The sequence below is a fragment of the Microtus oregoni genome, unplaced genomic scaffold (genome assembly GCF_018167655.1).
Source record: "Microtus oregoni isolate MIOR12 unplaced genomic scaffold, Mior012 000000F_ref0000247, whole genome shotgun sequence".
NCBI classification, from domain to species: Eukaryota; Metazoa; Chordata; class Mammalia; order Rodentia; family Cricetidae; genus Microtus; species Microtus oregoni.
This window is the reverse complement of record NW_024543059.1, coordinates 85308241-85331532: the sequence shown is the minus strand read 5'-3', so window position 1 is coordinate 85331532 and position 23292 is coordinate 85308241. Positions and strand designations below refer to the sequence as shown.

At 37.8% G+C, this 23292-nt stretch overlaps 1 protein-coding gene across 1 annotated transcript in view; it reads right to left on the bottom strand.

Moving 5' to 3' along the window:
- Positions 1 to 948: 948 nt before the first annotated feature.
- Plppr4 (phospholipid phosphatase related 4) overlaps positions 949 to 23292 on the bottom strand; it is a 36740-nt gene continuing 14396 nt past the window's right edge. Inside the window, exons 2-7 of the mRNA XM_041654761.1 lie at positions 17635 to 17820; positions 14239 to 14368; positions 10892 to 11087; positions 9340 to 9397; positions 8442 to 8615; positions 949 to 4974 (exon numbers count right to left, since the gene is read on the bottom strand). Coding sequence (XP_041510695.1) covers positions 3643 to 4974; positions 8442 to 8615; positions 9340 to 9397; positions 10892 to 11087; positions 14239 to 14368; positions 17635 to 17820 — 2076 coding nt within the window. The 3' untranslated portion in view covers positions 949 to 3642. The remainder of the gene's footprint in view (positions 4975 to 8441; positions 8616 to 9339; positions 9398 to 10891; positions 11088 to 14238; positions 14369 to 17634; positions 17821 to 23292) is intronic.

The following is a 23292-nucleotide window of genomic DNA, read 5'->3' as shown; positions in this document are numbered from 1 at the left end:
ATATCAGGAGCTTTATTTACTGGGTAAAACAGTATTGCTAATCCATAGAAACTTATGAAGTATTACTGGCTATTCTTCAGAAAGAATCAAATGGCTGGTATAGCTGATTCAGAAATGAAAATTTCAAGAACCAAAGGAGTTAAAAAACCCCTTAAATTACTGTAAGACACACATTGTGGTTTCATATTGTTTTAAAACCAGAATGTTTCCATAATTTCATGGTAGCTTTCAATGGGTTTATCTAGGTAGCAGTAATGATCTCATTCCTTGGTATCCATGAAAATGATTGCTCCTGAACAGCTGAACAAACTTAGTGGAATTTCTAGATAACTGTCACTTTGTGTTCAGAGAGCATAAAGTCATTGGATTAAAGCATAAATCTTGGTTGTAGTCTAAAACCTTGTATTAACTATTTCTAATAAAGTATAGATCAGAAAAGTCAGAGAGTGGACTCTTATAGCTTAATTGACAAGCACTCTTTTAAGAAAAGCTGCAACTTTTCTGTCTACAGCGGTGTAATAACTAAGGTAATAATTGAGAAGGGTATATTGACCACTTTTAGACATTAAGACCACTGATTTTCTTATTTCATTTTTTTTTGTATTTTATAGTATTGAAGAGTGGAAAAGTATGTCTAAATGCAAGAGACCTTCTATATTAAACATGGCACAAAATTCTTTTTTTTAAAAGATCTATTTTTATTGAACTGTATGTGTATATGTGTGTGCCATATGTGTGTAGGTCCTCACAGAGGCCAGAAGAGGGGTTGTAGTTATGGGCAGCTGTGAGCCTCTTGTGGGTGTTTGGCGCTGATCTGGAAAAGAATGAAGTGTTGTTAATCACTGAACAATCTCTCCAGGCTCCTGAAATAAACAAAGAAACATCTGGCTTGACAAACTTTTCCTTTCTTTAAGTAAGACTCTTTTTTTTTCTCATCAATTATTAATCATAACAACTCATATTTATACTTTTCCTCAGCTTTTTCCAAGTTATTATCAATTCCTAGTCTATCTAAATAAAAACCCAAATATTCCAGTTTTGATGAAGAAATCTAATCTTTATTTCTATGATGTTAACACAATATACTCACACGATAGCTTCGATCTGTACTTAACAAAATACATTTGTAGCACTTTACAAACTTCCTCAGTGTGGAAAACATCGCATAACATTTTATTAAACACAATACTTCGTATATATTATATATTCATAATTTTATTTACTTTAAAAAGATAATTAACTCTCTTTATTCAATACTTGGTTTTATCATCAATAAAGCACAGCCTAACAAAAGAAGAAGTGCTCTCGTTAGCAAATAAGATAAATAGAACACTAAGGAGAGATAACACCTGCTAGTCTGATTTGTTTTAAATTAAGGTACCAGTGGGATGTAAACAAATTTTTTGTAATTATTCATTTTTTACAAAAGATGTGTTATCAAATATACATGCAGAGGTCTGAATCCTAGTGTCTATCATTATAGTTTCTTAACAATGTGGTACAATTTGTTAAGTCATTAAAAACGGTAGCCTTTGGCACTTGGAGTAGAAAAAGAATATATCAATAGTATGTAAAGAAAAAGAATTCAATGACTAGAGAAGTACTTTAAAATCTTTTTTTGTTAAGAAATAGGAAAGATTAGGAAATATCATATACTGCACCTCAAATACTGCAGCTTGGTTTTTCTTCAGAGTACTAAAACCAGTCTACCCTTCCCTCTAGGAACTGGCCAGGCCAGTAGGCGGGGACATTGCGATGGTCGTGATGGTAGAAGTGGGGAAGGCAACATTTTACACCCACTTCCTTCTCTGAGAAGGAAATTGCCAGAAGGGTTACTGTTGAGTCTGTATTTTATTGCCAGAGTTTTCAATTCTGCTGGTTTCAGCTAAATTCCTAACGCCTTAGGAGGTTGAGTTCTCTAAAAAAAAACCTCTGCCCTTTGCATGTCGAAGTGGATAATGGGATGAGAGGGTTCCTTGCCGGACAGTTGTTCTCACTGAAAACTGCACTGAGGTCAGAACAATCAGCTCTGCAGTTTTCTTTTTGCTGCCTCTTGGCAATCAAGTGTGCAATATAATCCTTAAGACACGGCATAAAAGTATTTAATACCAAATTTCAAGAGCCAAATATTTCTCCACCCTATAAATCTCTAACCTGGAAAAAATACTTCAAAATGTTTTGATGGTATTCTTGCTACCAATAACATGGTTTCCTTTGATTGAGGCTCAAGGCTTTTGATTCAAGACAGGCAGCCAAAACTACAGGTTGCAGTCTAAGCACAAAAGCTGTGTCTACTCTGATGTCCTGAAGATACACTTTCTTACTTTGTACTGTGAGACACTTTTGTTTCTCGATTAGCGTCTGCCGAGATTATTACTGTTAGTGTCTCATTACAGGCATGTCAGGGAAGAGAGTCATGCTCCCCCCATCGTGGCTCCAGTTTATGAATGAGATAATGCAAAGATGAAACGCGCTGGAACAAAATGAAATTTTTATCATTGCTTACTGAAGCTGTAACCTTTGCCATCAGGTTGGAGACATCTTGAACTGGACCAACATGTCTGGCAATGGAACCCACAATCTCAACTTTTGGCTCAGATTTTCTTATTTATGAATTCACAGCAGTGTAGTTTGCACAAGGAATGTAAATAGTTATTTTTTTTTTTCGTTTTAAAATAGAAGAATATATGTGTGATCTCAAAAACACTTAATAAACTAAGGAGAAGCCATAAAGTGGAAAATATAATCACAGTAATTTCAAAATATTCTCTAAAACAATGTTTTAACTATGCAAATGTACTCACTAAAAATACCAGAAATCAGCATTACCAATACTTAAATAAAAAGGAGAAAAATGGTGCAGATAACTAGTTATTCCCTTTAACTGAAAACATTCCTACAGAGTTTCAGATATTGAAAAATGCATTTTTTCAAAGAAATGCCAGAACCCTTTTTAAACTTTTTTTTTCACTGTGAGAGAGCCACTACAGGGAAGCCAAGGATGGCCTAATCTGCCGAGGATGACCTAATCTACCACATCTTCGGAATGAAGGAGCATTTCTCTGACGAGGGATTGCACACCACTATTTCACAGCTAAGTAGAGTTTGAGAGTTTACATGGTCTATGCACTGGAATAATCAGCACCTCCCAGACTGAGTTTCTGGTGCAGATTCAGCAAAAAAAATGAATAATATATAATACTGCATGGCCTCTGCTGTAGGGAAAACCTGTGTGGTTTGGGTTTCCACAGCTAATTATAATGAAAAAAAAATCTCAAACTTGGCACATTCAGAAAGTTAAGTACTATACATCGAAGGAAATCGCTTGGTCTTAATGCTGCCCTCTGTGAAGCCTCAGTGACGGACGGGTCTTAGGAACTGTTCAGATGGAGAGATTAATTGGGGCCTTGCTTTGTGCTTTTCCTTTCCCTTGGTGTAAAATCGCCACGATTTCTGTGGTAGTTCTATGAGAGTTCCGGACTGATGGTGAACAATCTAGTTGGGCAAGAAGGCTTTCCAAATCCTCCTGAAAAAAAAAGAAAAGAAAAAAAGAAAAGAAAAACTAAAAAAGCACAGGTAGAATAAACGTGTGGTTTTGAGGGTGGTGGTGGTCACCCATATGATGGCACGAAGGGCCACTGCTCAATCCTTATAAGCCCGCGTGGGGGACGTTCCTTTGTAGAAGATGTTTCTCGTGTTCTCAGGGCTGTTGCTTCTCTCGGGGATCAAGATAATGTTGCCCTTTCTGCGCAGGGTGGAGTCGCGTGAGGAGGACACAGACAGCGTCTCTGAACCTATCTCGCTGCCCTCCACTGGGGTCACTCTGATGGTCGTGATGCCATGGTGGTGGTGCTCATTGCTGTCGATGTTGCTTCTCTTGCGATCTCCAGACCCAAAGCTGTCTTTGAGGGACTCGCAGCTTTCCGAGTCCCTGTTGAGATCATTGAGCTCATAGGTTTGGCGCAGGCTGCCCTTCTCTGGAGCTTTCCACTTCCAGGAGCCGCTGCCTTCTCCCTCGGTGGTGGATGGGATCTGAATGATAGGCCTGTTGTTCTCAGGGTGGGCCTCTACCCGCACGATGCCACCGGGCTCATGGTCTGTCAGGGTTTTGTAGCGGATGGAGCCTGTGCAGGTGACGGTGCTCCCCTCGGCATTCTTGGGGCTGCTCTGCAGCACGCCCTGTTGCTTGGACATGGCGATGACCTGCATGATGCGCGGCTGGCTGTTGCTCCGGTTACAGGCCACTGTCTTCTCTGCGGCTTTCAGCCACTTGGCCCGTGCAGAACTGCTCTTGGGCGAGGTGCTTATGTTTTCCTGGGTCTCCTCAGGGATGTGCACCAGTTGAGAGGAGCCAGGGCGGGACTGGATGGACACGCGTGGCCCTCCAGGCATGCTATTGTTGCACCCGGGGACAGAGCCAGGCTGGATCTTGAGGTACTGATTGCCTGGGACATGGTGGTCTCCATTCACCCCTACCCTGGAAGGCTCTGAGCTGGACCTCATTTCTATGGACCTAGGTGGTGACTGCCCTTCTGGCTCAGTGTCCATAACCTGCAGGGACATCTTGCGACTCTCGTTCTTGCTCTTCCACTGGGTGAGGAGCTGCTTGGACCGGGCAGAATCCATGGAGGCGTGGATGCTCGCGTTTCTTCTCACAGGGTCTTCCACTGAGGGGGTATTGGCTCTGGGCAGCGTGTTGCTGAAGGTCACCATGCTCTCTTTCCCCATGGGACTCCGAGGGGTGATGATTTCTACGTCAGCATTGGCCCTCTTGAGATTTGTTAAGGAGCTTGCATCCCTGTGGTTTCGGTTGAGGATGCCCTCTGTGTGAGCAATTCCATCACTGCTGCTACCATTTTTAGCTGATAAAACCCTGCTGGCGTCTTGACTGAGGTCTGTCAGTGACCTGAGGGCATCTCTCTGCTGGAGCATACTCTCTTCACTAGGGAGAAAATTCCCCACAGCATACAGGCCCTGGTGTTCGAGAGAAAACAACAAACATCACACACTAGAAGGTGCCATCAATCACGTTTCTCTTAGAATACCCACAGTTGAGGAAGGTACTGAGCATTAGCGAAGGACTAATAGAACAAAGAAAAAGTACAATTACTCAGGGCATAGCTTTAACTATCTAGATCATTGGACTAATTGCTTAGAAATAAGGATGATTCCTTTCAGTTCCACCAAAAGTTGTTACACCCTCTGTATGTTTTTTTAAAATTTTTATTGCTTTATAAATAATACCATTCAAAATTTCCACTTCCTCCCTCCTCCCATTTCCCTCCCCCTCCTCCACTGACTCTCCCTGTCCCCTCCAGTCCTAAGAAAAGGCAGGGTACCCTGCCCTGTGGGAAGTCCAAGGCCCTCCCCACTCCATCCAGGCCTAGGAAGGTGAGCATCCAAACAGACTGGGATCACAAAAAGTCAGTACATGCAGTAGGAACAAATTCCAGTGCCATTATCACCAGCCCTCAGTCAGCCCCCATTGTCAGCCACTTTCAGAGTCCAGTTTGATCACATGCTCATTAAGTCCCAGTCCAGCTGGCTTTGGTGAGCTCCCATAAAGGAAAGATAGCCAATGAGAGAAGTACCGACATTTTCCCCTGCCTTCTAAAGTTTTTCTTTTCTTTCTTTCTTTCTTTCTTTCTTTTCTTTCTTTCTTTTTCTTTTTTTTGGACTAGTAGCTTCTTTTTGAGTGACAGTCCAAGAGGCTTGAATTATTCGTGTTCCCTTCCATTTTCAATCACTCCTGATGGCAAGCAGAGGAGTGCTGGAAATATAGAACAGGAACCATTCCTGAAAACACCGAGTGGGGTTTAGAAATGAGGGCAGCGACACACATTGTTGCAAGTCACGCTGACTTCAGCCTTCCTGTCTGCTTCAATCTTGACCTTTAAGTGGGAAAGTTCTATTAAAGTGCTGCTTTGTATCAAATGTGGGCCAAATTTTACTTAATTTTGCCTGCGTTCTTAGTCCCTCAATTTTATTTGTTTGAGATTTGGAAAAGGTTACATTTCAGTTTCAAAATTGTTACCCGGGTTACAGGAGATCTAATGCCTGCTGGAGTTCCAGAGACAGGTTCATGAAGCCGGTGTCTACCTGTGAGTTATTTCAATTGAAGGTGGCTGGTTCTACCACTTACATCTAAGTAATGCGATTTTATGGTTTTAATATTTTATAGACTGCTTAACAGTGAGGAGTAGCATATATTTAGGAATGATAATGCACCAATTTCAGAGCACAGAGAGCAAATGGAATAAAAATAAAATTCTCTCTCTCTCTCTCTCTCTCTCTCTCTCTCTCTCTCTCTCTCTCTCTCTGTCTGTGTGTGTCTGTGTGTATTGAGATAGGATCTCACTATGTCACATTAGTTGGCCTGAAATTTGTTATGTAGATCAGGCTGGCCTCAAACTATTTATCTGTCTCTGCCTCTCAAGTGCTAGGATTTCAGGCATGTGCCATCATATTTAGACAGATTTTTTTTTATTGTTTTTGAGGTTTCACTAGGTAGACCAGGCTGCCCTTAAATTTGCAGTTCTGATGCTTCAATCTCTTAAGACTACAGGAGTGAGCATTGCCCTGGCTATCCTTTAGTGTCTCCTTTTAAATACTTCTACCTGTGCTCTTACCATTAGGATATGCTTCCTAATACTCTACCAATAATTGCATTGCATTTGTAAATTTGAAAAAAAATCTGCCATTGAACTTCAAGTTCTGGCCCTATTGTATAATATTCAGTGCTCAGAACGGTAATATAGTTATTTAATTCTTATTTTGAAAGAAATATGACATAAGTCATATTTAATTAATTAATTAATGAGCCATTGGAAATCAAACCAGGGGTTTGTGTGCTCTACTTTTTTGTGCTCTATACGTCTACTTCAATATTTTTGTTCTGTGGGTAAAGAATCAAGACTATGAGTGGCCAGGAAGACTTGAACTTCCTACCTACATCCTTTGGATTGGTTGGAACACGCATGTGAGTGTTAGGGTGCCATGATCTTACACGAGTGCAAGGAGATGCCCAGACTATGGAGTGGAAGCTCTTTTCCCCTTCTTTTACAGCACTCAGTCACTACTCCAATAGCCGCCCTGGCCTATGTGCCATGATTTCCCCACCGACTTCAGTGTGATCCAGTCCCTCTCTGCTGAAGAGGGCATGTGAAAGTAAAGTTTAAAGTGTTATCACCAGCTCTGCTTGCTTTTAAAGAGGAAATCATTGCACACCTCGGAAATATTTCTTCTTCGAGATCATTTGTTTTTGTGATTCCATTCTTACAAGTACCAAGACCACATTACTGTGGCTAGGGACAACTGATTTTTATTTCTGTCAGCCCAGTAGTTTCCTTCTTGTTGCCTGTTCATGTCTGTCACCAACATATTGGTTATCCTGGAAACTTTCTCACTCTGTGACCTGGCAATTTTACATACTCTAAATAAATGCAATGATGCATCTATAAACAATGGCCCTGGCTTCCAAAGTACTCATGGCTCTTCTGCCCTTCAGACATAGCTACTAAAATGCCTATTACTTAATAATCATGAACTCCTTAATTGTGTTTCTATCCAGCAATATGTTAGCTGGATTATTTATCTAGTCTACTAGTGTGATAATCATAAGTCTAGTCTTCTAAGTTATAGATTTGGTCATTGTTCCTCATTCCAACACTTCCTTTTCTCTCTGATTGCTCTTTAACATCTTTGTGTGGTAATCTCTTCCCCCTGAATGAGCTCTCTATTTTATTTACCTTAAAATATTTTTAGCCATATCCTTTCTAGAAAGGTTACTTGATGTTCCTTTGGCAGTTTCCTGTTCACAAGGAATCACATGCCATCACTAAGTATGTTGTAACCATTTATGCTGATGCTTGTCTTTACACGAGGCAAGCATCAGGAGACATCTTATTTTCCTTAGTTTTATAGTGGATAACAATGTGTAGATAATGAATAAGGAAAGTGAATGAAAGGATGCATGCACGACTGAGTTCAATAGACAATGTCGGTCTCCTTATAATGCAGATACTCATCTTGAAGGTATTTAGTGTGTTTGGGAGATTAAAAAGCTTCACTGTTGGTTGGAACATAGCTACATTCAGAAAAGTACCACTTTGTGTTGTTGGGGGAAATTAGAGCAACTTTTACTAACTCTTCACTATTCCTAGTTTTACTTATATCTGCTCTCCTCATGTATAAAATTTCAGTACACAGTACTTTCTTTAAGAAAGGAATATAACAATTCTCAAATCAATCTTGGCTCATAAGAAGAACTCATTAAATCATTTTATTGGAAGTAGAGAATAATTTGCCCTAGAATAAGATGCACCGTGGGATTTTCTCATGAATATAAATGCATCATGAGTAAGTAATTATTGTACAAAATATCCCATGCATGCCTTTCCACATTAAACTGCACTTCACGAAATAGTAAGAATGTTATTTACCAAATACAGGGCGATTCCTCCTCCTATCAAAAAGCCACAATAGACATCGACTGGGTGATTCTTATACTGAGTTATCCGTGTTAGCCCGCAGATGATTCCACAGATGATAAACGTGAAGACCAAGAGAGGTTTCAGGAGCTTGGAGGAATCGGTTAATGTGGAATTGAAGTACATCTTTAAAATGAAAGATGTGAGGTAAGTATGCTAGAAAGGCCATTGTGTTAGAAACGTCTAAGCAAATAAAAAGTTCAACTCAAAAGTTTGGCTGACAAACTTGACATAACTTTCATCCATTCCCCTTGCTATGGCTAAGTTCTCAACTGACCTAAGAGGGAAGTGCATGACAACATTCATAAAATACACAGCCTAGCTCTCCTTTAATTGCAAGAAAGTCTGCAAAATATCAAAGCAGTAGATTTTCCCCTAGAATCCTAATATCCCTCTTACATACCACAAAATTTCGGTACATTTGTCTCACAAAAGACTACTCGGGTTGTGGTGTCAATCAAACACCAGGACTCTTCATTGTATAACACTTATCAAATTGACCGTGACCTAGAACTCGCTATTGTTACATAAATACTGAGAGCTGTGTTCCTGTCTGTGTCTTTGTACACTTCCTTAACAAAAGGCCTTTGGTTTCTGCCACATTTGTGTATCACATAAATATTTCCCCACCAAGTATTGTGTTCAAAGGGCCTAAGGGTAAGCAAATATTATGACTCATTGTGGAAGAATTCTTTGATTCTTCCTTTTAAAAAAAAATGAAAAGTAGCACTTGATAATGGCTTTAGAAGCTATTGTATTAAATTATAATCTAATTAGTCACCTGGAGGAAATACTCATTTCTCAGCTTTTCTCTAGGTCACAGTTTAGCAACCAGGAGCTTATTACTTACCGACACATATACAGCAGCAAAGGCAGCAAGGGTTGCGTGTTGGGACGGGAATGACTTCCTGCCAAGGGAAGACATTCAAATCATGCATTTAGTCTGAATGTGCTACCAGCCACCATTGCAAGAGGGCAGGGTAAGATGTTCAACTTCAAGTCATGAAACAAGAAGTTATAACCCTAATTTATATTTGGTTTACTGAGAAAAACCAGAGTGATTACAACCCTTGGGAACACTGCTGGCCACCATGAGTATTAAAGAATGGCGGTGACATACTTTTTAGTAAAAAATGAAATGAAAGGAAGTGGAAAATAAGTATGAGGTTGGCAAAGGGACATGTGAAATAAGTTAGAAAATAACTGCGTTTTGATTGCAGTTAGATCAATTCCTTGTTCAAGTCCATAAAATATAGGGCTTTGATGTTTTATGTGCTTTTTCTGCCCTGAAATAGTTTCATGGCAATAAGTAAGGACATTATTTTCCCATACCAGTAGATCTTAATGTACTTTTATACTCTAAAATGCACAGAAAAGCCCTGCTTTAACAAACTGCCTCTCTGCAGAGCTTACTCTGCAGTGACTGTTACTTCTAAAACAACACAGAATTTTCTTAAGTTGAACAACTTAAGGAGCAAACTTCATTTGGGACACTGATCAGTGGAACATACTGATCAGAAGAAACACAGGAAAAGGATTAGAAATTTCTTTCAGTGGAATAAAAACATGGACAAAACGTCATTGATATTATTTCTTTTCTAATTATTTGTTACTTGTTATATTGTTATAGACAATAAAATGTGGAAGTATTGAGAAAGAATACAGGACATGGTTCTTCAGCATAAATTCAAAATTACTAAATATTCCATGGGAATTTGCTTTGTTGAAAAGTCAGTAATAACAACTACAATTTTTATAATAATTATCTGGAACTCTGCATCTCTTTACTGATTTCTTTTCAGCACCTCAGAAACTTCCTCTTGTATTATAAGTGTATTTTACTTTGTTGATTGAAAATAATTTAATGTAGTAGTAGTTTCATGTCCTTAACCTTCTGAACTTTAAAGTCAGGAGATGTTTAACATTTATGTATTTATTATGTATTTATTAATACATAATAAGGAAAAGAGATGCAGCCAAAGGCAGATGCTGCTTCTTTGTAAAGTTGAGCAAAAGAAAAACTTTACATAATTTTAAAATAAGTGATAAAGAAGAGACAGAACACAGATTTTTGGTATTTGACTTGAGTCCAATGCACATATTGTCTGTCAGCTACAAAGAATGGACCATTACTATCTTAAACCAATTGTGGTAGAACACAAAATATAAGTTCAGGCAAAGGAGGGCTTGTGGCAAGAATGTGAAACTGAAAATTGGAGACTTCAAGAGAAGGATTTGGAACAAGTCACTAGCAGATCTCATGTTATGGCTATTGAATTGATTGTTGCTTTGATAATATAAGCAAAATACAGATCATCATACTGAAAATGGCATGCTTGGGTGTGCAATGTTTGCACGACACAGGGACTGGCATGGAATAGTTTGAGAGTTCTGTTTCCAACCTGCCACTGTTGATCACTGTAAGGTCAGATCCAGAACAGATATCCTCCACGATGTAGGAATTTTCTTTGCAGGACACATTCAGAGAGGTGTAGTTCGGCTTGCACACAGTCAGAAAGTACGGGGCTTGGTACCCTGTGGAGAGCTGTATGATGTCTGTAATGAGAGCCGTGGAGCACAGTCCAAACACATGGACTCCTAGAAGGAAAACGGAAAATGTTGTTACCAACGTGATGGCCAACGCTGGGTTTATATTAGTGTCAACTCTGTTTATTGTACATTAGTGTGTTGACCTTATAATGTGCCGTCATTTTTTCTAAGGTAATTTGAGAGGTAATATAAACATTTTCTAAGCTTCTACATTGATATTTAAGGGCAAAATAGTACAGCGAGAATTTATCAGCTATATAGTCAATAGACTATAGTCACTCTTGTCAATTAGGGAAAATATTTTATATATAAATATTTGCTTTTAATTAAGCATGTCTAGGTGTAGGTCTGTATACATGTTTGTACAGGTCCCTGCAGAGTACAGAAGAAGGTATCGGAGTTCCAGAGCTGGAGTTCCAGGCAGTTGTGAGTGGCCAGATGTGAGTGCTAGAAATTGAACTTGGGTCCTTTACAAGAGCAGTGTGTATTCTGAACTGATAAGCCATGTCTTCAGTGACTAAGGTCAATTTTTAATATGATTTACCATAGGTCATTTCCCATCTATCTGGGGGAAAGTTAAGGAAAGATTAGGGAGGGACAGAATATGAGAAATGCAATAGAATCGAAAATGCTTTTACGTTAACGTTATTTTTATTTTGCCGTCACTGAACTTATTCACCGCAATCTGTGTGATCATGGGTTTGCATCTGGTCTTTGGAGTCTGGTGAATTTTTAATTAAGACAATGATTGCCCCTACTCCCCAGTCCATCAGTAGCTAAATGGTTCAGTAATGTGGAAAACAACTTGTAGGGAGGAGGAGAAGTTGTCAGGGATGGAGGAGATAAAAGCAAATCAGGAGGTGAGAGTAGTCACCATGCATTAAATGTAGTTCTAAAACTGTCAAAGAGCAAGTTTAATAAAAGTTACTTAACTCTGGAATAAAATGTACACAAGTTTTTATAATGGTAATTTAAAAATCCTGAGCATTTCTGAGGGGTTCGGACTCTTTTCTCACCTTGGTCTATGACTGTAGGCACAGGTACTAAACCCCAGAGTCCATTCTACTTCTCTATAAAGCACAGTATTTCTGAGAATTATAATTGAGCAAAGAAGGGAGAAGGCAGGATTTGCCATAATAACCAAACAGAAGTTACAGCCTGGGTAGCTGTGGGAGCTGCCATATTTGGTGATGATGTCCTTATATATCCTGCCAAACTTTCAATTGTATATTCTGGGACCAATCTTCAATTACAAATCCTCAAGCTCTATGTTATTTGAAGTCACCTGCTTGGCTCATCATGTGAGTAGTTCCTTCTAAGGAAGGCATAGATGATTTAGAACATGCCTACTCTTCCCAGGCTGTCTTGCCTCCCTGAATTCATTCTGACTCAATTGCTTGCGTTCTGATTTACGAGACGCTCACTGAAATCATTCTAAAAGGCACCCTTTCATCATCTCCAGACCAAGAGTGTTGGATTGCACCGATTTTCATTTTTCTTCTCCAATCATTGTCCTCTAATCACCACAGCCTCAGTTCCTTCCCAATTACACCAGGAATTCACAGCATGGAAAACTGATCTCTGCATTCCAGTTCCGAGCCACATGCATAGGGTCTACTCTGTTTTTTTTTTTAAATGTATTTATGTATAGGTGTGTGAGTATGAACATTAGTATGAGGGTGCCCATAGAGAACAACGGAAAGTGTCAGACCCCACAGAACTGAAGTTTCAATCAGTTGTAAGCTGCCTATTCTGGGGTCTGTCTTGGAGTCAAACTCCGGTCCTCTGAAAGAGCAGCAAATGCTCTTAACCACTAAGCCACCTCTTCAGTCCCCCTAGGAGTCATTCTTAACCGATACAGCATAGACCACAATGTGCTGGACATGAAGAGCAGGCGGTGTGATCTGAGGCTTGCTTGATCTAGGTAAAGACTGAATAAGAAGGGAGTCAACTTATTTTACGTTTAGGGAAATAAGACTCTGCAGGCCCAGGCTGAGTGAGGTTGCAGATAGCATCATTTCAGAGTATATACTTCTTTGTCCATAGCATTATATTCTATTGTGGAAACCTTTCTCTGGGTTCAGCTTTATGTCTTGGAGTTCTATTTCCTTATCTCAAATGTTTCTAAGTGGGATACTGTTTTATTACCATACCAATATGATGGTAAGAAGATGCCTTCAAAAGGCAGGGTTTAGGAAATTATTCAGAGTCAGTCAGGGAGAGAAAATTTCATGTAATTATTCATGAGATATTACATGAGGCTGCCAATTTCTTTCTGTTGACAAGCTATAGGTAAAAATAGCCTAATATTGACTTATTGGGATGAATATAAAACCTTCAGGTTGGTTTCTGGTATCATAGATGATCATTTAAATCAGTAAAAAAAATGTAAAATAAAATCTGTGGCTCAAACTTGATTCTGATGGTCCCATGCTAATTGTGATTTAGGAATTAGTGTGAGTCAGATATTTACTTAGTCAGACCTGTGGTTTTTCTTATAGGCTTCATTAAAAAAAAATGTAAGGTGTGTGTGTGTGTGTGTGTGTGTGTGTGTGTGTGTGTGTGTAAAAGAGTCTAACCAAGAAAAAGTAGCCAGGATGTAGCAGTCTAGTGTGACATATCCATCCACAGTGATTTTGGGATGAAACCACTAAGAAACAGACTCACTTATGTGAATAAGTTAATTTCTGAAACTTTGTCAACTAACGATGACCTACTGACATTTAAAAAATAAATAAAACGAAGCATGGTGCCACACTCTTGCTATCCTAGCACGTGGGAGGTAGTGGCAGGAGGCTGAGAAATTCAAGGCCAGCTTCAACAACATATTAAATAGCGGCCACATGGAACTTGCCCCTACTTTTCTCCTTCTCCCATGGGAAAAAAAATATCAAAACCTAAAACATCCACTTTGTGAAACTATTTTAAAGTAAACTTATGCTTCAACTAGAGTTTGGCAGAATGCCCTGAAATGTGTGGTGTGCTAGCTCACAGAATCAGGGCTATGACTCTAAATAACACATTTTCGATAGAGATCCTAGATTCTGATTTTTAAAAATCAGTTTCCTGTATACTGTGAAGCTCATGCTTACTGAACGTATACATCTAAATTACAGCTTTAAGGGTTTAATATCTGTAATTAGACATCGTATTTCTGTGCAGAAAAGCATTTTCTTTCTTTTTGGCTCCTCACACCCACCAACGAATCTGACGGCTCTTCTGAGAAAGGAGTTGAAGTTGCAGCCCCCGGCATTGATGTGGGGTTCCAATCCAGCCCCATTTCTTCTTTTGGAAAGGCAGCAGTATAGAATCCCTTCTCCCACCATGATCTGCAAAGGCCACACGGTGTCAGCAAGAGTGTCACTGTACCTGCACACTCGCAAGTATACACTATGCATCATCCGTTCACACATTGTCAATTCAACAAAGAGAAAATGTATTTTTCTGAGCACTTCAGAAATGTAAGCAATTTATTCTGGGGATTTAGCAAGCAGTGAGAAATAAGCAATTAGGGCACTGTAAAGAGTTCTGGCTGTGTCTTGTCTACTTCCATTTGTCAAAGGTGTGAAAATGTCTCTGAATTTCAATTTGATTAAAAGAATCACCCCTTGGTATTTTGCTCATCACACCCAGTAATTCAATCAACCGCACAGTTGCTGATTCTGCTCTAACTTTGAGATTCTTGACATCAATTCCAAGATGCCTTAGAAGAATCAAATAAATATAGAGTTAGTATCAGAAACATTTGACAAGCAGATTTGGTCAACAAAACACTTTCTAATTTAGCAGAAGGAAAATAAATGCATGGAAAGCTTGTCTAAGTATAAAAGTACTATTGAGTATAGCCATTCCATACATATTTCAGTAGGGATGGAATGATGTTTTGTATTGGTTAATATGGAAGGAACCACTCCCATGTAGCTGCCAACAACTCAATGTAGGCACTGCAAATGGCTCAATTATTTAATGTTAATTGTACTACATTAAAAGTTTAAAACATTAAATTTAGACATGAAAAGGTCACACGGTGGGATGGCTATCTATTGTTTCCAGCACATGCACCAACACCAGGAGAGGAAGCATCATGTGATAAAGGTTCCTGATGGGGAACGTAGCAATTGGACTTCTTCCAAGTGACTCTGGGTTTATTTGCTTAGTTTATTCACTCATAGCTTAGTGAACAAACGACTTTACATCTATAAAGTGTGAGTTATTCCAGTGATTGCATATAAGCAGTCCTTTTACCAGGGTTGTATACACCCTGATGTACTTTACGTGTTTTATTCCAGATGTATCAATTAAATTCATATATTGCATTCTGGCTGAGAAATATTTTCTAATGTGATAGGTTTAAAACAAATATACTATTTCCTCTATGGTCAAATGACTAAGCAAAATGACGGAAAGATGTTGCTATTTGAAGAAATGTCATCCATTAAAAAGCTTTCTTTGCTTCCAAGTGCATCATAAATACTTCTAATCCTTTGAATTCGCTGGAGCTCAAATACCATTTGTTTGCAGCATGACTAAATTAGGTTTCAATTATTTTATCCAAATATTTCATTAAATGTATTTATAGTATAAATAATAAAATATTATTTACTCTAGGGGTAATATTTGGAGTACAGAAACATGGTTACACGAAAGTATAGAGTTTAGAAAATCTACAAAGAAACTTTTTAGAAACTGTTGATATACTGAAACTCAAAAGGCCAGTGCATTGGAGAATCTTATAAAAGATCTGTTTAATTGTGCCTTTTAATTTCATAAATGTTCAACATTGATGAGTGTAGTGAAAGAACCTGAGATGAGCGAAGGCTCCTTCTGGCATAAGCAAACAATACCACCCAGGAAATGTATTTCTTTTCTTTTAGACAAGTAGTGTGGGGGCAGAAGAAATGGCAGGAAGGCTTATCTAACCTTATCTATCAATGGATGTACATGAAACATGCTATTTGTGATGTGTTATAACACATCAAAACAACTGTTTAGAAATTTAATACCAAGGAAATAAATACCAGTGAACATATAGGCAAATGAACTGGCTAGATAATTTTCAAAAAGAGAAATATAAATGGCCAATAACTATTTTAAAAAGTTCTCAGTATTCATAGCTATCAGAAACATAAAAATTAGAATTACTTTAAGATATTACCTTTCCTCAGTGAGAATAGGTCTCATCAATAAACATGATAAGAAATGTTGGAGGGGACACAGAGAAAAAGAAAGCCTTATGACTGCTGGTGGAGGCAAAATTAATATAACCATTGTAGAAATCATTTGGAAATTTCTCAAAAAATTAAAAATAGAACTACCTTATGACTCCAGTGTTTATTTACGGGCATATATTCAGAGAAGCCCATTCCCTTCTCTAGAGATATTTGCAACCAGTGTTTATTGTTGCTTTATTCACTATAATAATGAATTGGAATCAACTTCGTTGTCCATCAACAGATGAATAGATATTGAAAATTTATATATATATAAAATGGAATACTATTCGGTTCTAAAGAAAAAAATACAATCACAAAATTTGCTCTAAAGAAAAAACGCAATCACAAAATTTGCAGATAAATTAACTTAGAATGTACAATAGTAAGCGATGTTATACATTCTCAGAAAGATCAAACTGCATGCCTTTCCCTCACATGCAGAATCTAGTCAGTAATGCATGCACACAACTAAACAAGTGTGCATGTTGGTACAGTGTGTCGTGTAGGAAAGAGAGCAATGAAAGTTAAATACCAGGGGATGAGGATGGGCTGACTGCAGGAAATGGGCATGTGCTCATTATAAAAGAGGATATAAAAATTGCTGTTTAGTTCTAACCCTGTAATGGATATTCCGTTTTTTGTTATAGATAATTACATAAATGCATAAGTAAAAGTATCAAATAAAATGTGAAGCTCCCCAACTTCAGTATAGAAATTCTTTGATTGCATAGCCTTTGCTAATTTTAACTTGCAATTTTTTGCAATATTTATTTATAGTAGGGTTTCATACTAAAAATGACTGTGTTTTAATTCATGTTTGATAGATTGGATATGTGTGTGTGTGTGTGTGTGTGTGTGTGTGTGTGTGTGTGTGTGTGTGCAGTAAGCATGAATACATGACCAAAAGTTAAGTTTTGAGCTTTTTATACTTGGTAAGTCCCATTGATTATAATCAGCATAAAGTACTAATTTAGTAAAATTTAACCTATAAATGTTACTAAAATCATTTTTGAACAGAAAATAATTAATTTCAACTCCCTGGAATTCAGGTAGCAAACAAAACATGAAAAATACATCAATTAAAAATATATCACCAATATAATAGTATCCATTAAGAATAATTGTCTAGTTATAAAATCTTTTTCATAAATGCAAACATCATTTTGGAAACTGTGTAATTTTTAAAACTAAATGCCAACAATTTTAAGCAATCAACTACATGATAATGTCAATATGTAATATATCCCAAAGACAAGACCTTCCCAATCCAAGGGTTAGAGTTCATCTTTTTCTTGTTTTTTTTTTTTTTCACACTTGCTACACAAACTGAATCAGTTTTTGTTTTCTGGGATTAAACAATAAAATTTGGGGCCAATTCTTACCGTAATTGCAGGTCCAGCAAAAGCCAAGCTAAGCAACATGAGGAATGGGATGGCCTCCTGGGTTGGCTCAATGTAGGGCATGCTAAGACTCCGGTCATAGCAGCTGAATCCAGAGTGCACAGGTTTGAAGACATCTGTGAGTTCCAGGAAATAGAGGCTAACCACCGATGATGCCAATATAGGCAACTGAGGGTGAAAGACACAGGAAACAATCTATTTTTGTAAATAGGACAAATAGGATCAGTACAACTTGAAGTCTGAAACTGGTGGAATTTTCCCCTTCTGTCACAGCCCCTCTGTGGGGCAGAATAAAATGCACTCATAACATGCTGTGGGTTTGATGGTCACAGTATGCCTCCAAGTCCTCTACCTTGCCGGGAGGCTCTCATCTGTCACCCTTTGCCTAGTCTTTCCACCTTTCTCTTCACTTACTCGTCCTCTTATCCAGTCCCCCACCACTAACGCCACAAGAAGACTTTTGGACATATTCCAACTCATCTCACTTCCCGCCATATTGGTTGCCATTCTCACCTGAACCGAATCCAAATGTTTAACATGAACAGAACCCAAGAGCTACACCATGGAATGGAGCTTCCTTCAATACCTGGCCTTGGTTTCAGTCTCACGCTTCTCTCACTCCTCAGCTCGCTGCTGGCCACGCTCAGATGGTTCTTCATGACTTTCCTGTCAGAGTCAAATTTATTCCTTCCCAAGGTCCTTTGCCTCTGCTGCTCCTTTTCCTTTCATGTCCTTTCCCTAATTCTTTTCATGAAAGACATCTCTCCATGATTAATGGGATGTCCTGCATCCTCTAGTTATGGTGACCTTTGATCCATCTTCAACCTTGTTATCTCTCTTGATTTTTCTTAATAGTACTTATTAATTAAAATTATTTTGTGAATTAACATTATGTTAGCAAAATTAGCAATTATTTAATTTTCTTCTTCTATAAACTACAACAAACACTTAATTAAAGAAGTAAGAATCTGTCAGTGTTGTTTATTGCTGAGACCCTGGAGTATAAAACTATTAGTTTCACATAGTAACATCCAATATATCACTTAGTAGTTATAGTGGCCAATTGCTACTTATCAATAGATGACTAGCTGAATAAAAGTGTAAACCCTAATGTATTACAGTAAATATATTGAAGTTGCCAGGTTTAGCAAATAAAAATGCATGCTAACCAGTTAAATAAACATTTCAGATTGCAATAACTAATTTTTATTGTAAGAATATCCCTCTCAATGACTGAGCAATACATAAAAATTATTCAATGTTTTTCTTAAATTTTGATTTCATTGGCTACCTTAAACCAATCTCAATGTAGTTTCTAACCTTTTGTTTTATATAATTTGTGAATTTTTCTTTCATTCAATCTTTAATGCTCCAGGTTCTCACTACACAGAAGTTAGGTATCATAGAGAACATGATGTTCAATTTGCCATCCAGGAAAAAAAAAAGCATAGAGAATGAGCTACTGTCAGTTTGGAAGAAAATATGAATTCTTTGCTATAGTAGTCCTGTCAATGCTAACAATATAGACTTATGCATTAATCAATGTTTAGTTTGGCATTGGGAAGATGGTTCGATCAGTATACTGCTTGTTCTGTGCATGTGAGCATTTGAACTTGATCCATGCAATAAACTTGCCACTACACACACTTAATTCTAGAGTTTGGGAGGTGGAAAGAGGAGAGTTCCTGGAGCATACTGAGCAGACAGTCTAGCAGAATTGATGCAGTTCTTTTCCCAGTGAGCAGTCCTATCTCAAGACCAAGATGAATAGTGACCGAGGAAGATACCCATCAGTGGCTTGCCTCTCCAGACGTTCCCCCCCATCATGATTCCCTTCTTTAGTTTAAGGTTTTGATATTTGTGGAATACATAATGTTTACATAACTAAACAGGAAAGATATTTTATAAGAACATGATTAACCAGTGATGATTTCTGGCTATTTGTTTAAAATATAAATTTTCAACATAGAGTTACACTTTCTATTTCCAGGAAGTCTTTATTTGTAATGAACTGAGCATTAGGTTTATTGGAAAGCTTAGTGAGGAATGGTGATTTCTCTGCTTGTGGCTTTCTGGTTTTCAACTGGATGGTTTCTATGGAAAAAACATTGCGTTGAAATATTTGTGTTTTATCTTATCCATTAGCATTCGATGACTCTAAACAGCTTGCTATTTTTTCACACTCCTTCCTAACTTGGTCTACAGTGATAGTAGCTTTTCATCATGAACAATGAAGCAGTTCTCCCTGGTGTATTCATGTGACTGAAATTCCCATTTCAGTCTGGATTAATATATTTTATCTTTAATTTAGTAAATAGATCATGCCAGATAATTTCCTGTTTTGGAAATTGATGCGATTCATTGATTTTTAATCCACTTAATTTAAATCTTATTGCTTGGCAGATAGGTTATATTGATGTCCTCGTTTTTATCGGTGATAAGCATTCATAATAACAAGTGGCAGAGTTAGTTGTTGAACCTAGCTCATTCCAAAGTCTTACGTATTAAAAACTATTCTATCTTCCTTTCCAAATATTAAATAGAAATAAATGTTTCAGATAATGAATTAATGGCTTACATCAATTTAAGGATAACTGTTAGCTTGTGGCTGTTCTGTATTTATCACTCTTTGTGAAAATATGCATTAATTAGTATAAATAGACTTTATCTTAAATATGTGGTTTCTATAAAACTGGAAAGAATTTTTCTACTTATTTGAATGCTAAATATTTCACCATTAATCAGATTTCTCCATCTACTTTCTATCCTTTTTTTTTTTTCCTGGAAAATTTCTTGTGTCACCTACTTGTACTTTGCCCATGGGAGTCAGATTTGTGATCTTCAGTGCCCATCTGGATAACATGTGACTATCAATTTTTTAATGCTCATAAACTTACAAGTGAGCAAAAATTTTACTAATATAATCAATCTGAAAATAAAGTTGGCCTTATTTGTCAGAGACATATCCCCCATGGGACGTTTGTGTCTGATCACATGTAGACTCCATGCTCGACTACATTAACAATGACATAGCTAAAGAATGAAGGTATTATTTTCAGTGCATATGCATGGGCAATGCGAAAGAATGCTTAGAAGTTTGCAGTGTGGTAGAACCAGTGGCGTCGGATGGCTTTCACGTGGCTAGGAGGGTCTAGTTCCAGTATGTTCACTGTACCAGAGATCACATTGGAAGGGCTTCTTCAATTTCAGTTTTCTTATCTCTGAAAGTAGCTATGTTATGAGTAACCATCCCTGCCAGTCAGCTGACGCGAAGAAATGTGCTATTGTAAACAAAATGACAAATGCCTGGAATAGAGATTAGCGCTTTGATCCCATTGCGCACTTTCTTTTCTACCTCTGATTTCAGTTACCCATGATTTAAAAATATTAAGCAGAGAACCTATGGATAAATATGCAAAAAACCCATAACAACTTTTATTATAGGATATGATAATTGTTCAAATTTATTATTTGTGTTGCTAATCTCTCCCTGTTGCTAATTCCTAAGTTAAGCCTTATCCTAAGCCTGTGTAAAAAGAAAAATGCACACAGGGTTTCTATAAACAACTTCAGGTACCCTCAGCCATTCCTGGAATAGAACCTCTACAAATGGTTTATGGCTGCTGCCTAAAGTCGTCCAGTGTAATTGTATAATGTTAGCAATATGCTTCTTATATTTCTCACCTTAATTTCCTAGGACTTTTTTTTTTCAGGGAATTATTGAATACTGCCCCCCCCCTTTTTTATTGTTTTGGAGTTAGGTAGACTGGGTATATAGAATGGGTCTGATGCTTTCCCCAACTAACATCTTTAGGCCGTGGTCTAATCATACTTCCTATATTGCCATTAATGGTTGCTGATACAATAATAACTTCCAAATAGATAAACATGCGGTACACACAAGCAATAATTTACCTTGTGAATGAAAACAATGTTTATTACTAATCTCTAGGTCTTTTTGTCTTTTGCACATTAGTCAATTTTTGTAGCTGTATTATAGTTATCTGTGTTTCAGTCAAAGCCTGTTTTAATACCTTACTTGTTTTAAAAATTAGAAATAATTTTCTATCCCTTTGATGTTAGTATTTCCATTTTTTTTTCTTAAAAGGCTAGTTAGTTTTTGTTTTTCTCATCAATATTGCCTTTTCCCACCCAAGTACAGTGGATTAAATCACAATGTCATTTAAATCTGTCGTACTTGTCTTCAAAAGTGTTTTTTTTTTTTTATCCTTGAGGTGCTTAGCAATGGAAGTTGCTTTTGAATGGAGAATGTTAGCAGATGAAATATGTTAATTTGGGAAAACATATATAGAATTTTATATGCACAGAATAGAAAAAGTTACACAGATTTTGATAGCATTTAAAATGAGATCTTGAAGATTTAAAACTTTGTACATAGCCAAGTATAGGTCTTTTATTCTTTAATTGTGAAAGAGCTAAGAAACCAGCGAGCGCCAGCCTGCTTTGTGCAGGAGCACTAAGAAGGGAAATTACCGGAGCGGTGGGAAAGCGGCTTTCAGGAAGAGCAGATTGAGTCTTATAATTACTATGTACTGAGGAACTTGGGAGTGACAATGATAGGGCAATTTAAAATAAAATAAAACGGTAACTTTTGGAGCACAGAGCCGAGGGGAAGAAAGTTATTTTAAAAGATCACATTTGCTGTGTAATTGTTGTTTTTTTTTTCATTTCAGTTTTAAAGCCCAAATCTACAGCTATGTATCAGTTTTAGTGGCATATTTTTGCAACCTACCATGGCGTCTTATCCAGGACAGATAACTTACTTGCTTTCGGCATGCTGATAATAAGGGAGCGGTTCCTCCCCATTGGGGAGCATTCACTTTGCTCTCCACCTGGTGGAACACATATTGGTACCTGTCTTGGGCCGATTTCATGGCCATGGATGATTCAGAATCCTAGAAGACTCTCTTGAGGCGGTCGCACCATCTCCACCAAGGGCGCTCAACAGACCCAGCAGTGTTGGATAATAATATCCAATGTTTTCTTTAATAAATATCTATCAAGAGCCTGCCTGATCACATAAGTCAGTGTTCAGGTTGTGATTAAACAGAGACCTTAATGTCACGATAGATTTTCTCGATGAGGAAGGCAGATAAAAATTAAGAAAGAAAATTGAAAACCTACGGTGTCTGAAGACGAAAGTGGTAGTATTTCAGTGCCGCCTGGAGTCTCTATACCTTAAGCAAGACCTAGCTTAGATGCCATCTAATTGTATGCAAGTAACCTGAGAAAGTATGGAACTGGTATGTTCTGCAAAATAAACTAGACAATATTTGGAGAGAGTAAATGGAGGTATAACAGAACTCAGTGTATCTTTTATCAAGATTGCCCTGGATGTGGGACTGAGGATAGACAGCGGAGTCCCAAAGTAGAAGTAGACTGAAAATTTGAATGCCCCCCAAAATTTAGCAAAACGTGTGTTCACACACAACAGTTGCAAGAAACTTGTTTATGTGCGCTGCTCAAACTCAACGGGGGAGGGAAGAACTTTCCAATTCAAGCAACTTGAGTTCCAATGGATGCGGGGTAGACCTACCTGTCTACCCATTCAAGAGAGGAGAAAACTGTGATGTGGCTATAGAGAACTCACTAGTTATAGTTGTAGTTGTGGAGACATGA